This window comes from Tamandua tetradactyla, chromosome 2 (genome assembly GCF_023851605.1).
Source record: "Tamandua tetradactyla isolate mTamTet1 chromosome 2, mTamTet1.pri, whole genome shotgun sequence".
Lineage (NCBI taxonomy): Eukaryota > Metazoa > Chordata > Mammalia > Pilosa > Myrmecophagidae > Tamandua > Tamandua tetradactyla.
Window position 1 is genome coordinate 212,269,022 of NC_135328.1, and position 16,515 is coordinate 212,285,536.

The following is a 16,515-nucleotide window of genomic DNA, read 5'->3' on the forward strand; positions in this document are numbered from 1 at the left end:
ATTCCTCCACCCTTTTCCCCAAACTCATCGCCCCTCATTTACATTCCTAGTTGGCAGAAACAACTACTTCCTCCAGTATCTCACCTCTTCTTACAAAATTCCATCTTGTAAGAATTTTTCGGTCTTCCTATTTCATGACCAGAGTCTCAGTTTCCTCAAATGTGTCCCCTTCTAAGAAAAATTTGTAGGAACCTAAGCTCTTGGGTGTGGCAGTTTGGAAGGAAGGCATGACTTGTTTTACAGAAGATGTTATGCCACTTTGAGCAGTAGTTCTCTGTTGACTCTAAAAGTCAAGGCTGCAGCATCCACCAAAGCTGAAACCTCCTCAATCCCCAGCTCCTGGGCCTTAAAGTCACTTGACCAATATTTACTGAGTACCTACTATGTGCTGAGCAGTGTTCTGGGCATCAGAGATAGAGTAGTGGACGAGGCAAGGTCTCTAGTCCCACAAACTTGGGTTCTGTTGTGGTGGGCAAGACAGAGGGAACTCATAGTAAGCAAACAAGGAAAATATCAAGATAGGGAGAACTGCCATTGAGAAAATTTTGAAAGTATGATGTGCTTGTGTGGCAGTTAGATTCAGTTGTCAACTTGGCCAGGTGAAGGCACCTAGTTCTGTTGCTATGGACTTGAGCCAATGGTACATGAAGCTCATCTGTTGCTAATTACATCTGCAGTTGGCTAGGAGGCGTGCCTGCTGCAATGAATGACGTTTGACTTAATTGGCTGGTGCTTAAATGAGAGAGCTCAACATAGCACAGCCCAAGCAGCTCAGCATACCTCATCTCAGCATTCGCAGCTCAGCCCAGGCCTTTGGAGATGCAGAAAGGAATCACCCCGGGGAAAGTTGTCAGAACCCAGAGGCCTGGAGAGAAGGCCAGAAGAGACCATCCTGTGCCTTCCCACGTAAGAAAGAACCTCAGTGGAAAGTTAGCTGCCTTTCCTCTGAAGAACTAACAAAATAAATCCCCTTTTATTAAAAGCCAATCCATCTCTGGTGTGTTGCATTCCGGCAGCTAGCAAACTAGAACAGCTTGAAAGACAGGAAGGCCTCCTGGAGGAGGTGGCACTTTGAGCAGAGGCCTGAATGATGAGAAGGGGCCAACACTTACCATTTTACTGTTCCCTCTGCCTGGATTATCCTTCCTCCACGCGTCACCAAGGGGCATTCTCCTCCTTTAGATGTCTACTCAGAGGGCACTTTCTTGGGGAACCTTCCATGATCACCCCATTAAAAATAGCACCTGGTGCCCACAGCACTCACACACCTGATACTTCAAGAGTACTGATGACTATCTACCATGCCATCTCTTCATTATCTGTCTTCTACCTTATCCCCACTAGAACACGCTCAATAAAAGCTGTCTTATCTCGGTGTCCCCCTTGCCCAGAATACCTAGCACATCATAGACACTCAGTATTTGCTGAGTGAATGGACCCACTCCAGGCAGAGCAGGAACTGCTGCTAGCTACCCCTGAAGCACGGAACGAGCTTGATGTACCAACATGTACCAGAAAGGGACGTGGTGAGTATGGGTGGAGTGGAGTGGGTGAGGGAGTTGGGGAGGTATGGAAGTCAATTTGTTGGAACTTTTTAAGAGATGGGCTTAGATTTCATTTGGAGGGTGAAACAAAGCCCGTTTGCTCCAAGCAGATGGTGAGCTGGGAAGAAGAAAACACTCTGCCTGCTGTGTGTGTGGGGTTGTGGACGTTGAGGATGGGTGCTGGGATCAGACTGAAGCGGGAAGACAAGTTAAACTTTTGTCCAAGTGAGAGATGTCCTGCTGCACCAGGACCACGGCTGCGGGAGGAAAAGGAACTGACCAGGTAATGGGCTGGAAATGCTGGGAGTCAGTAACTCCCTGACAAGTGGAAATAGCCAAGCAGCCTGTGAGATGTGGCTCTCTGTCATAGCCCCATGGATAGACAACATTTAGGGTAGGAATAGATCTTCTGAGTAAGGTAGGCTGTCCCATTGACGAGTCCTTTTACTGATGAGTGTATCTTGTTTTATTAGGATACCCATAAAAGCCTTTTACCTAAAGTTTAGGTCAAGGGCCTTTGCCCTGTTTCCATCTCATGTGAGGGAGAAATTTCTTTCAGTTCTGCAGCTTCATAATCTTACAGCTGGAGAAGGGGCTTCGACCGCAGTTTATCTTGAACTGGCTAAATTGATTTTAAAAATAAAGAAATTACAAGCTGAAACCCTCAGGGTTTTTCACAGAACACCTATGCTGTTAGTGAACAGATTAAGACAGTCTTTTAAGTTCCCTGAGGTCGCTAATGTCTTGGGCTGCTCCGCTGTCTAAGTGCACAAATATGCCTTTGAAGGCGGATGACAAAACAGCCTTGGAATGATTTTTGTGACCACTGAAAAGCAGAAAGCTCTTTTTTCGTCAAGACATCCTAGGAAGCTTTCTGGTTTTTCCCTGTAGGAGAAACTGTAGAATAATCGATAAACAGTTATGCAATGCCCCTCCCTCCCACTTATATTTGAGATGAGTAATGCTTCATTTGAAAGGATGTTAAAATGTGTATTTAGAAAACAAAAACGCCCATGCCCCACTTCTGTTCCTTTGCTCAGACCCAGGCCTTTGCATATTATTTTCCTATCAAGTCTCAATACTGTACCCAGAAACCTGAAAATAAACATACCCTAAACTGCTGATAGATGCCAACCCCATGCTTTCTTGCACCCTGCAACCCACCCACTGTGGCAATCAAAGCACTCCAATCTTGCTACAGTCCTTTATCCCCATCCAAAAACATTCAGTCCAAATGTAGCTGTTTGATAGTGCCCCCTCAGTTACCACGAAGTGGGTTCCTGCAGCCAGGGGTAGGTGGTAGGACTTAGCTTCTTTTTACCACCTCTTCTGAGTTACCCATCACATCCCATAGACTGGCCCATCTAGGGCACTTGTGTAGAAGCTTTTCCTTGGAACACTGATGCAGCCACTAACCTCTGAAGTGCCCAAGCTCCTTCCTTTGCATAAAGAAAGCCATTTCCTGACCCAGAGCTCTGTGCTGGACCCTCAACTCCTGGCAACTGCTGGGATGTGGTCAGCATCATTACTGATGTGGCTAATGGGTTTTTCTTTTCCATCCCCTTCCAAGGGCCGCTAGTAAATAGCTTACCAGATCAAAAGTTTGGCCATGGAAAATCTAGGCAATGCTTGACTAACCTAGGCAACTCCTTCCTAAAAGACTTTACCCTGCCACCCTGCAACCCACAGAAAGGTCAACTCACTTAACTTCCTTCCAATTATTGCTACCTAGAGCCCACCTTATCCTATATCCCCCTGCTGCCTGGTGCCAAGATGGGTATTTAGTAAATGTTTGTTGAGTGACTTACTGAGTACACTCACAGTCAATAGGACATTTCTTTTGAATTATCTTTTGTATTATTACATTCCTGCCCCTGTTCTCTGTGCTTAACCTAGGACTTCTTGCGTACTTTCCACTATGTTGAATGAAATAGTGATGGTTAATTTTAGATGTCAATTTGGCTAGGCTATGGTGTTCAGTTGCTTGATGGAGCACTGGCCTGGATGGTGCTGGGAAGGGTTTGTGTACAGATGATTACACCTCCAGTCAATTGATCTGAAATAAAGGAGATGACTCTCGGTTGCATGGGTCCAACCTACATTGTTATGCAGGTGGTTATGTAAGAGGCCCCAGGGTGGACCCTCATCCAACCAGCCGAAGGCTTTCGAAGAAAAATTAAGGTGTCCCAGAGAAGAAGAAATTCCGTCCTAAGAAATTCCACCTAACTATTCATCTATTCTTGTCTTATTTTCCAGCCTGCCCGAATCCACTGTGGATTTCAGACTTGCCAGCCCCCACAGCCGTGTAAGTCAATTCCTTAAATAAATCTCTTTATATGTACAACTATATATATAATATGTATTATATGATTATAAAGATGTACTATGCCCAACTTTCCATTCTCCCTCCCCTTTGGAAGGAAGAGAGACGCACTACGTCCCCTTCACAGACATCCTACCTAATCTCTGTAACTCCCAGGTGGTCTGTATTGTAACAATAGCTACCATTTCTAAATGTACAGGAGCCTGGAGAGCGATTATCCTCCCTTTGTAGATGATGATGCTGGCCAGCTGCCCACTGGAGTCCAGGGCCTATCAGGCTCCAAGACCCACTGGGCCAAGCAGGCCTCACACTGGCAGGTCAGTCTTTCCTCGGAGTTGGGGTGGAGCTGCTGTGACCGTGGGCTCCTGCAGAAGGTTAAGGCTGGGATGTCGTCAGCATCACAGTAATCTTTCAACTCAGTCACCACCTGTTCCACCCCACCTGCTCTTCCCAGTCCAGGGTAAATGCCCTTCCTTTGAGAAGGGCCCCCCAGCCCCACCCCCCGCCGAGTGCCCAGGAGGAGGCAATCTCCCTCCTCTCAACGACTGCTGGATGCACTAACACACTGGCATTTACTACTCTTCTACCTACAGCGACCGTTTGTTGAGGACACCTGGCCACTAGCATAGTCTCTGCAGGCTGCAGGGGTGAACGAATAAATGGGTGATACTTTTCAGATTTCAAGGGAGTGAATGCAGCTTCCCACTCACCTCCAACAACAAACCGGCTTCACAGTTCCCCAAATGTTCAAACTAGAGGCTCCTGGATATAACTCAATCGAAATGACTCAAGCTCAGGAAAGGTTTCTCTCTTGACCAAGAGCCGAATGTTCTCAGTGAAAGAGGAAATGACTTACAGTTTTAGGGACTGGAATTGAACCTCTAATGACTTCCCGGAACCTAGGAAGTGCTGGAGCCCTACAAAAAAGGCCACCTCAGAGAGAGGACCGCTTAGTACTAGAGTAGCAGAGTGGTTTTTTTGAGACATTTCTGCTTTTAGATGTGTGCCTGATAGCAGAGCATCTCTGCGGGGTGGGAATATTTGGGAAATAGTTACCATTTATTGGGAAACTAAATGGAAACCCGAGTCTCTGATTCATTTGGGGTCAGCAGCTGAGCAGGCCTTGATACTGCAGGAATGAAAAGAGGAGCCCTTTAAGATCTGATCTCACTGCCCACCCATGCAGCTCAGCCAGCCCAGCTGTGAGCCCAGGAGGAGGCGACCCTGTAGGAATGTGCTGAATGGGGCTGTATCTGCTGACTGCCCTTGACCTTGATCCTCAGCTTGGTTTCAGAGCTTGAAGTGTGCTCAGACAAAAGGTTTCTTTTTCAATCCTTCTAGTTCTTAGATCCCTTGCTATCTTCTCCCCTTTGCTTGGATGTATATGGAATGCAGGCAGCAAACTTCATCCCCAGGACTCGCCTGTGAGATCATTTTGGTTGAGTATCTCTGCAGGTACTTAATGGAGACATCAGTTTGGACATCCTGCCATTACCTCAAACTCACCTGCTCTAAAATGAAGCACATTTCACTCCTGGTTTTCATCCAATTGGTTCCTAACCTCTCATCCTTCCTACCTGGTTTTTGTATTTCTGTCACCTGCCTTCCCATTATTCCTACCAAAAGCCTTAGATCACTGTTTTTCTTTCCTTTTCTTCCTGCCAAATGTTTGTTATGCATCTACCATGTGCTAAAAAAGACATGCATCTTGGTCTCTTCTCTAAGGGACAAGAGATGTACACAAATAATTAAGATACAGCCATGGGATAGCCAAAACTAATTACAATGCTGCAGTAACCTGAACAGTGTGGTACTGGCATAAGGACAGACATATAGATCAATGGAATAGAACAGAGAGCCCAGAAAGAAACCCATATATTTATGGGCAATTGATTATTGACAACCTAAACACAAGACTATCTCCAAGACAATTCACTGGGGGAAAAATAGCCTGTTCAAGAAATGGTGCTGAGACAACTGGATATCTACATGTAAAAGAATGAAGTTGGACCCCTATTTCATGCCACATACAAAAGCTAACTCAAAATGAATCAAGACCTAAATGTAAAAGCTGAAACTATATAATTCTTGGAAAAAAACACAGGTATGACTTTATGTGAACTTGGATTAGGCAGTGATTTCCTAGGGCAACAAAAGCAAAAGCAAGAAAGAAGTAGATAAACTGGACTTTATCACCCTTCAAAACTTTTGCACTTTAAAAGATACTGTCAAGAGGGCAGGCCACGGTGGCTCAGCAGGTAAGAGTGCTTGCCTGCTATGCCCGAGGACCCGGGTTCGATTCACGGTGCATGCCCATGTAAAATAAAATAAAAACAAACAAACAAAAAAAAAACACTCCTTTAAAAAAAAAAAGATACTGTCAAGAAAGTGAAAGATGACCTACAGAATGGAGAGAATATTTGAAAGTCCTATCTGATAAGGGACTGGTACCCAGAATACATAAAGAACTTTTTCAATTCAACAATAAAAAGACAACCCAATTTAAAAATGGACCAAAGGATTTAGATATTTCTCTAAAGAAGATACACAAATGGCCAAAAGTACAGGAAAAGATGTTCTACATTATTAGCCATCAGGGAAATGGAGATCAAAACCATAACAAGATATTACTTCAAATCCACCAAGATGGCTGTGATCAAAAAGAAAGACAACAACAAGCGTTTGTGAGGACATGGAGAAATCGGACTCTCCTACTTTGCTGATGGCACAGCCACTTTAGAAACAGTTTGGCAGTAAATAGGGTTACCATATGACCCAGCAATCCCACCGCTAGGTCTATACCAAAGAGAACTGAAAAATACATCCGCACAGAAGCTTGTACACAAACATTCACAGCAGCAGTGTTCATAAAGAGCCCAAAGATGGAAACGAACCAAATGTCCAACAACTGATGAATGGATAAACTATGGGATTTCCATATAATGGAATGTTACTCAGATATAAAAAGGAATGAAGTTCTGACGCATGGTACAAAAAGAATGAGAGTTGGAAACATTAAGTAAAAGAAGCCAGACACACAAGGTCACACATTGTATGATTCCATTTATATGAGACGTTCAGAACAGGGAAACCCAGAGATGGAGAGTAGCATTAGAGGGAAGTGGGGAAGAGGTAGTAACTGCTAGATGGTTCAGGGTTTCCTTTTGGAGTGATGAAAATGTTCTCAAAATCAATGTGGTGATAGCTCTACAACTGTGAATATCCTAAAAGCCACTGAATTGTTTACTGTTCCCAAGGTTGGTTCTGTAGTATATATGTATATGAATCACATCTCAAAAGTGAAGTAAAAGTATGCTACATGCTTTTAAAAAGATTGATTCTATAGTATACAGAGTATACGAATTTCATCTCAATTTAAAAATTCTAAATACAGTGTGGAGTTATAAGAGGTGAATAAGAAACCAGGAAATACTGATGCCTAATGAGCTGGAAGTCTTGCAAGTTCTTCCAAGAATTCGATATCTACCCCCCACCCCACCCCAGTTGCTGTCTCTTCTCTAAGTCTCTTTCGCTCCCGACTCTCCCATCCCCCCCGCCCCAGACCCGTCTCAGGTCCTATACAGCCTCCTCATTATTAATTTTCTCCTGACGTAGTCATGCTCACCTGACTGACATTCTCCACCCTCCACTGCTGCCTACAGGAAAAGGCTCAGCTGTCCCACTCAACATAGACTCATCCTTCCCCCGGACTTCCTGACACTAACTCATCCCGTGATTCCAGCCTTCATGGCTCTCACCAGCCCTGGATGCCCCCCACCTGTTCCCACACAGATCCCAGATTGCTCTAGTCTCCATGCATTTGTTCAAGCAGCTTCTCCTGCCTGGCTCACGCTTCCTCGTCTGGTCTCGGCAGCCCCACCCACTGCTCACAGCCAAAATGAACTCCGGCCTTCCCCCAGGCTGCCCCTGGCTACCAAAGGCCACAACAATCTCCCACGTCTCTGAAGGCCGCAGATAACGGTGTGCCCTTCTTCCTTAAGACACCACACATATCTGTCTTGCCTCTATTTGAGAGCTGTGAGCACTCTTTATACTTCCTCTCTTATTCTCAAAGCTCTTAATAGCATGAGTGCCCTGTAAATGCTTAAACGGCAACTCAGGCGGTGACCATTTGGTGGGGGGGGGGGCATAGATCTTGCCATTTAGTTCTGCGCCCCCAGCTCTAGTCAAGTTCATCAATTAGAATGATCTAGCTGTCAAATAACAAGTGGCGTCGCTGCTGTAAGGGGCATTTGAAGAAACAAAACTGGCTGGCTTTCCTGGGTGTCGTCTGCGGCCCTGACTCGAGCATGGCCAGCCGCACTGCCGAGCGGAAATGGGCGTGTGCTGTAACCCTGGGCTGCCTGCGTGCAGGTCTCACGACTGCCATGCATGCCCCAGCAATGTGTCTGGGTGTGTGCCACTAAGCCTGTCTGAGCCTCTTTGCTCATCTATTAAATAGGAATTAAAAAGGAGAGATTTCCACTCCTACACTTGTTGTGAGGCTTAAATGCACGGGGCTTGTAACATACTTGACACCTGCTAAGTGCTCCTTAACGCCAGCTGTGGTTGTACAGATATCAGCACCACCCACTATTAGCACCATTCAGAATCCAGTTCCCTTCGCTTTACAGACTCAGAAAGTTCCTCCTCTTAGAAGGTGATCCCGCCCAGGTGAAACTGTTAGCCCACAAGTGGCCAGAGTGCCAATTAGTTTATTTAAAATGGGAAAGATGGTTTCCAATAGTCAATTCTGCCCTTCTCTGGAGAGAAATGCCTGATTCTCAGTATAGAGAATTCTGTTCGGTGTCCGAGAACAAAAGCGAAGGGTGGGGCCGCTCAGACCGAGATCCCCGATTCTGGGTAAAGCACCACGACTGGAATCAGAACCCCCACGGCCACCAGACCGAAGGTTGTCGTGCTAGCTGTAAGCAGTGGTATGTGCCTGTCCGTGCTGCACGCCACTGGTTGACTCACAGCAGTTACTCAATAAATATTTGTTTAATAAACGAATTCCTTGGTCAGGGCAGGTTTAATGATAATCAATCCTTGTTACTTTCTTCTTCCTTTCAAGATTCTAGGCAGGATGGGAATCCTGTTCTCCAAATCACTGCTTTTCTTACGTGATGGTTCCTGCTCCCGAATGGAGACACTTGGTGAGTTTGCGGGAAGCTCCTGTTCCCATCGGTATGTTTACAAGTTGTCCAGTGTGTCCCCTCAGTGGCCTAGGTAGTCGGTGCTACAAACTCAAGTGTAGCCATTGTGGCCCGAGAGTGCTGCAGCCACGTCCTCACCCCACTGCCCCGTGACGTGACGCTCCGCTGCCCTGCTCCTCTGGAGCTCAAGAGCGTGTCACCCTGCCGGGAAGTGGTGCCCTGACAATTCCAGCTTTCAGTTCCCCAGTGACGTGGGTGAGGTGGTCAAGTTTGCTGGATTCCCCCAAACTCAGTCTGATTCACTTCAAAGGCCTGAATCCAGCTTCTCTGAGCAGTTAGGCAAAGGCACTCAGTGGGACAAGAGGGCGAGCCCTCGACCCCTCCCCGCTGAAGCTCACGGGAATCCATGCCGGGTGGGCCACCTGTCTGCAGGCTGGCTGCTGGCCCTGGGACTGAACACGGAGAGAGAAGCAGTCACCTCACACCCTCGGGGACCCTCGGATAAAACAGCCAACCACTTGCCTTTCCCAGAAATTGTTAAGAAATCAGTTGGGGAAGGAATCAGAATGCCCATTAACAGAGGCTTTATCTCTCACCCCCTCCTACGGGACTCCTAAGAGGAATCTCAGCAACAGTTTCCTGGACTTTAGAAGTGCTCGGCCCCCTCCCCCATCCCACCGCTCATCCTTGGAGTGTCTTCACACAAAACTCTCCCACGGGTGCTTCCTCCGAGAGGTGTGGATGGTGGCAGGAGGGCAAGGCTCCCAGGAGAGCCAGGCTCCCAGGAGAGCCTTGCAGGCGCCTATGCAGATGTAATGAGCGGATGCTGATGGGTGAGTGCTGAATCTGAGTCCTCTCTCCCTCCTCCTGCCTCCCCCTCCACAAGCTGGAACCTGACATGGCTGGTCTGAGAAGCCAGAAATATGATGACTATTTAGCTCAGCCAGTGGAATTTAAAGGCCGGGCTCACTGCTCTGCCGGTGGAGCGTGGGAGGACACTCCCTGATGCTAGGTCCTGTGCACCCAGCACCCAGGGGAGGCTGCCTAATTGTCTGCGGGCTGAATTAATGAATCCTATTTTAACGTCATTTTCATTCTTGGAGGAATATCATGGTGAGCGGTGAAAAGGAATTTTTATACCTTTTAAAACCGTGTGTACCTTTTTAAAAGTTTGCTTTCACGTTTAAGGAGATTAAAATGAGGTGAACCTTTAAATTTCAAGTTTAACCTTCATGTTTTTTTTGAGGCAAAACAATGGAGTGAAAAGAGCTTGGGGTTGGGAGTTAGACTTATTCTTGAATCCCAGCTCTGGGATATTCTGAAGATAATTATGTATAATTTAGCAGAGTTAGGAGGCTTGAATGAGGTAACCTATGACATGCCTAGCGAGTGGTGGGGGCTGGGTATGGGAGAGAGGTGGTCTCTTCCTGCTTGGCTGGACCATCCACTGAAATACCAACATTTGGGGCCTTCCTAACTCTCAGGTATATAAAATCACTCATTTGCACTTATTTCTCAGGGGCCAGGGAAGGGCAGAAGGGGCCACGTCCCTCTGCTCAGCAGGGCTCAGTCTTGCTGGCCATGTCTCGACTTAGCCTGCTCATGCATGGGCAATTTTTTTAAACGTGCTTTTCGGCATTAAATGACATTTGGGATCTCATTTCCCAGCATGACGGATGGGCAGATGTCACAAAGCCTCTCACAAACCTGATCTTTATTAAATGCTTGATCGGTGCCCTCAGTGCAACAAGGACTCTCACCGCCCCACGAAAATTTCAGGACCTCCCAAACTGGCAGGAGTTTCGGGGAAATCACAGGGAAATTTGTTGGCAACATGATTAATCCTGGGTGGATTCGTCCCGGAAAAGCAGTAACTTGCAGAACGTCACAAAATAAACTGTGTAGCGGAGAGGCCTTGCTGTGCGTGGTTTGGACTGAGTGTGGGGCCTGGCCATTGAGGCTTCCTGATTCCCCCTTGAATCCGCTGTGTGGCTACTGATCCCCTTTGAATCCACCCACATTCAGAGGGGCAGACATATGGGACCAGATCATAAAAGGGAAACAGATCAGAACACTGGATGAGGGAAGCCCAGCCTTGTGGTGGTTCTAGGAGAAGGTTAAATAAAATCCACCACCATAATTACCCCTAGCCCAGCTCCCCAACAGCAGCCAACAACAGCTCAGCTCAATGAAGTTATTCATCCGTATTCAAGTTGCCTCACTCATTATCCGCAGACAAAACCCCTGCAGGGCCTCTGCTTTTTGCCCGCAGCCCAGCCTCAGCGCCGCCCGAGTGGAGCTTCTTTCTAAAGCAGTGGAGAGTTCCTAGCACCAGACTTGGTTGTCTGGTCAGACAAAGGTTCATCACCAAATCTGAGGAGGACAGTTGGCCTCCGGAAGATAATTACTGCTCACCCTTCCCTCGGAGAGGACAGAGGACATTGCCCAGCTGCTCTTTCCTTAGTAGAGCTGGGATCGGGCTCCGTCTGGGGACCTCCCACACCTTCCACTGGTGAGCACAAAATGGTGTCATTTGCACACTGTCTCGCCAAAAGGGAAATGTAATTGAAATGCAGAAGTGTATATATTCCACTGGAAACAGAAGTTCCAAAGTTAGGCCTGCCACGAATAGCGCCGCTGGCCTCTCTGAAGCTAATTGTCTGGCATAGAGTAGCGCAGGCTGCATCATTTCCCTAAGGCGGGGTATTTTTATCTTTGTATAGAATTCTGGAAATCTAGCTTAGGCTCATCCCTCCCTCAGACCCCTCCCCATTCCGGAAGGGCTCCTCAAGACCAGGCCTACCTCACTCCTTACCGGAGCTGACCAGTTCAGACAACCTCCAACCCCAAGGATCAATACCCGGTTAACGATTCCTTCTTGGGGACTTAATGAGCATCTACTACGTGCCACTATTTTAGCCCTAAGCATCAAGGCTACGCCTAGCCGTGTCCTCAAGAGCTTTTAGTCTACTGGGGGAAACAGATGAAAATAAAAACCCAAGGTGGGGAAATATGAAATAATGACATGTGCCTGCATGTCACTAGGATACTGGCAGAAAGAGAAAAGGAATGAGAAGAGGATGTAAGAGTAGGAGGAAAAAGTAAGGGAGACCATGCAGTGCCACCTCTGCCCCGCTTCTTTAGATCAAATGCTTTTAAAGTCCAGGAGTCACTAATGCGTGGCCCCAAGCCAACGCAAACCTCAATTTCCACAGCAAGACTTTGGATCTTTCCCTATCCACACCATCCTCTGTAGCAGAGGCTGCTTCCAGCACCTCCCCAGTGGTGGGGTCCTGAGTGGGTTCTCCATGTGTGCAGCCCCCAGGGAGTCAAACGCCCCCGCCGGGCCCCCCAGCCCTTCCCACGTTCCCACCCGGCTCCACTGGGCCCACCTCTTCTGAAGCGGTGGGCATTCCCCACAACACACAGCCGCCCCTGCAGGGAAGACCCTTGGCTCCCCACCCTTCGCTGCCTGTGGATTCGGGGGCTCCTCCTCGGCTGTCTCTTGGGGACTTGGCACCGGCTGAGCCGCTGCCTCTCCTCCCCGCGGGGGCCGAGCCCGGCATGCACCAGCAGTCCCCGCGCCCGGGCGCTCTCCTGGGCAACCTCGAATACCAGGCCGAGCATTCCAGCAAGTCTGCGCTCGTCTCCCGAGCCGCCGAAGCCCGGCCCCTGCCGCTGGGCGCTTACCTCCTTGTGCCAGGACCCAGAGCGGGGCGCTGCCCAAAACGAAGAGCAACGCTAGCACCTTCAACATCTTTCCGGTTGGGTCTTTCTCTTTGGGGCCGAGCAGCTAGCTTGAAAGCGGAGGGGCGCGGGGGAGAGAGAGCAAAAGCTCGGCAGCCCCTGGGCTGGAGGGGCCGGGGAGTGGCGCCTGGAAAGCGGGGAGCAACAGCCCCAGCGCGGGCGGCGTCCCCCGTCTTCCTTCGCTGGCGGCCGCGGCGCGGGCTAACTTTGCAATTGAGAACTTCGGGAGCGGAGTCAGCATTTATCTCTCCCAGCGAGGGCGGGGAGCGGGGTCCGCCGTAAGGTGGTCCCAGGCCCGGGCGCGCAGGGCCCGCCCTCCCGCTCTGTTTGGCCAGCGCGAAAACCAGGATCTCGGGCCAGGTTTAAAGTTACAGGGCGGCGCTGCGGGGGCCGCCGGGACTTGGGTTGGGGGGCCTGAGCCCTCGCCAAACTGGCTTTAACTGCGTCCAACCACCGGAGGAAAGAGGAGTGCCTACTTTCGTGACCGGGTAGGGGGGTTCGCGCACGCCATAAGCCTTTTTGTCCTTGACATTTTTATTTTTTAGGAATAAAGCCCACGCTTAGGTTTTCCATCATTAGGTTTCTGAAGCCAGAAACAAATTATTCCTTGTGTGGCCATTGATTGTAGCACCAAGCAGGGAATTGGTCTTGTGAAATTCGAATTGAATGGCTTTTTCTTTTTTAAGCGACTCATCGCATCGGGGTGGGCTCCAGCTGGTGGTAAATCGCGCCCTTGGTCACGGGACCCCGAGCGGGCCGCGGCGGGGCTGCCCGGGAGCGAGTGCAGGGAGCTGTGCAGAATCGTGGGCGAACACCTGTGCCCACTTCGCTCCGTGGCGCGTCCCTTTTAGTGCTGGAGTTTGGCCGCTCCTTCCCCACTTGGCCGGTTTGAGCGAGCTTGGCCCCCACCTCAGGTGCAGGATGTCAGGAACAGGAAGAGAATTTACCGGTTTTTTCTTTGTTTTAACTTTATTTCCTTCTGAACCGCTTGGATTTTTAAATTTTTACTTTTAAGAAGAGGCAGTGAAGAGTCCTCCACTCCCAGATGCCACGAATTCCGTTCAACAAAAAGAACCCAAAGGTCCGTGCTCCAAAGCTCTGTTCTAGGGTGAAAATGGTTGTTTTCAGATACTTTCACTAGATCCTGTTGCCAGAGGTACTTTATGATAAGACTTTCCTGGGATGGTTCTTTAAAAAGCTCAGAGTTCTGGGCTCCCCCCTTCAAGCTCTTTAAATAAGACTCTGGGAAGTTTGGACAGGTGCCCCAGGAGAAGTTAACAGGCATAGCAGTAAATCTTGCCCTCCAACAGTGCTTCTCAAACTTTAGCTTGCAGGTAAATCACCTGGGGGGCTTGTGAAAATGCAGGCACAGCTTTGTGGGGCTGGATTGGGGGGGTGGTGTTCTGCATTTTTAAAATCTCTGGGGTGAAGTCTGGGCTCCCGCTAGGGCTACAAGGTAAAAGCTGAGAGCCAGAAGGAAGAAGTAGAAGAGGCGCTGGAGAGCTGAGTTGGAAAACTAGGGACAGAGAAGAGAGCCTTTTCTGAACTGACTTCCCCATTTTGCTAATACATTTTAATATTCCAACATGAATAACGTTTGAGGAACTGTGTAGTAAATGTGCTATCCTTAGAGCTTGTTAGGTAGAAAATAGCTGCCCAGCCCACCTCACCTACGGCAAATTTCGTGGGCATGCAAGGGTAAAACACCTTTAATTGGAAACTTGAGACTGAATGGAGCCTAAGGGAGGGGTTAAATGGAGTTAATTTAGAGGGATGCTTGGGGCTAGTTATTCAAGAAGACTGCCCCCCTCCCCAGAGGGAAGTGTCCAGAATCTAGAAGGTCAGTTACGGGCCTGCTGGTGGGGGGAGGGGTGGTGTAATAGGGCGTTGGACCATGCCGGAGCCTTGGAGAACCAAGAAGGGCCAGAACAGGGCAAGTCTGTGAGCAGCTTCTCGGGGTTTAAATAGATGGGAACAGTGCCTGGACCTGTGATGAGGGGAACCTGGAGACCAGACAGAAAGGCTGTCTTTCCTCAACAAAGAAAGCAGCAGGAGAGAGAGGGAATGCTCTGAGCCAGGGTCAGGCTAAAGAAACTGCAGGAATGCACCTGAGATTTGGAAGCCTGAGCTCCGCTGGAGGGAATTACGAAACAAAGCAGCATGTGCTCCTAAAGGGATGACTTTGAATGGTGACGAGGATGCTACTGGTGCGAGGCCATTTACTGACCTTTACTATGCAAGCCAGGAAAGGGAACTCTCATTAAGTCCTCAAAATGACCTTGAGTCAGAAACATTGATAAGATCCATTCTGCTTAAGAGGAAATAGGCTTAGAGCACTGGCTTTCAAAAGTGGGCGACAGCCTGCATACACACAGTTGCAGGGTGGCAGGTTCAGATACAGCTGGCTGGAGCTCCTTCCAGACTTTCTGGGTCTTTAGGTCCGGGGTGTAGTCTGACAATTTGCCTTTCTAGCAAGTAGCCAGGTGATGCTGCTATGCTCAGAAACGTTGGTTTAGAGCCCATGCAAATGGTCTGGGCTCACACAGCTAATGGTTGGTGGAGCTAGCGTCCCTCTAGTCTATTGCTGAGCAGGACCTGAACCTGTTGCCAGTCTGTGCCTTAAGGATTAGCAAGGAGATGTCTATCAGCTGTTTTTAGGAAGCAAAAGGCCCCAAAAGGGAGGGAGACCAGGGTGTGAAATGAGAAGGAGCCAGGAAAGGTCAGGAGAGTGCGGAGTATGCAGGCAGGACCCTCCATCCCAAGGGATGCTAGAGATGGAAAGTTAGGGATACCTTGGTGTGCTGGTTTGAATCTGTTATGTACCCTGGAAAGCCATGTTTTAATCCTGATCTTATCTTGTGGGAGCAGCCTTTTCTTTTAATCCTGATTCAATATTATAGGTGGAGAATTTTGATTAGATTATCACCGAGGCGATCTGGCCGGCCCAATTGTGGATGTGACCTTTTGACTAGATGAAAATGTGACCCCATCTATTCCAGGTGGGTCTTGATTGGCTTACTGGAGTCCTTTAAAAGGGGAAACATTTTGGAGAGAGCGCAGAGCTGATAGGCAGAGCAGATGCAGACACCTGGAGGGCAGTTGCTTCAGAGCTCATAGAGCTGTCGGGAGACCTGAACGTTTGGAGATGCAGAGCCCGGCGGATGTCGCTGTGTGCTTTCCCATGAGATGCTGAGCGGGCAAGAACCCAGAGTTGTGTCTGCAGGAGGGAAGTGGAGGCCCACAGATGCCAAGTGAGGAAACTGCACAGGAAACAGAGGCTGAAAGCCACGGAGTCCAGGAGCAAGGGACGAGCAGATGCCAGCCATGTGCTTTCCCAGCTGACCGAGGAGTTCCAGCCCCATTGGCCTTCCTGAATTAAGGTATTGTTCCCTGGATGCCTTAATTTGGACATTTTTTATGGGCTTAGAACTGTAAACTTGCAACTTAGTAAATTCCCTTTATAAAAATACCATTCCACTTCTGGTATATTGCATTCCAGCAGCTCAACAAACTAATACACTTGGGTTCCCCACTTTCTTTGAGGACTCTGTGTATTCTGGAGAACTGTGAGCTGAGCTTTTCTAGACTGCCTGGGAAGACTTCTCAGTATCTTCTCTTCCTTCTAAATACACACTGTTCTTGAATTGAGCTGCCACCTGAGCAAATCTCTGCTTTCAAGTGGGGCTCCATGTCCCAGGAATGACTCATACATTTTGAGACATGAGCTGAGTTCCAAATGTACATA

At 48.5% G+C, this 16,515-nt stretch overlaps 1 protein-coding gene and 1 long non-coding RNA gene across 2 annotated transcripts in view; one reads left to right on the forward strand and one right to left on the reverse strand.

The window, feature by feature from the left end:
- Nucleotides 1–13,045, reverse strand: part of PDPN (podoplanin) — a 33,312-nt gene extending 20,267 nt beyond the window's left edge. Inside the window, exon 1 of the mRNA XM_077151240.1 lies at nt 12,714–13,045. Within this exon, the coding sequence (XP_077007355.1) occupies nt 12,714–12,780 (67 nt within the window). The 5' untranslated portion in view covers nt 12,781–13,045. The remainder of the gene's footprint in view (nt 1–12,713) is intronic.
- Nucleotides 13,046–13,101: 56 nt separating this feature from the next.
- Nucleotides 13,102–16,115, forward strand: LOC143674900 (uncharacterized). Its single transcript, XR_013171271.1, has 3 exons — nt 13,102–13,258; nt 13,786–13,851; nt 15,994–16,115. It is a non-coding gene; the product is annotated as an uncharacterized LOC143674900 (long non-coding RNA).
- The last annotated feature ends 400 nt before the right edge of the window (nt 16,116–16,515 follow it).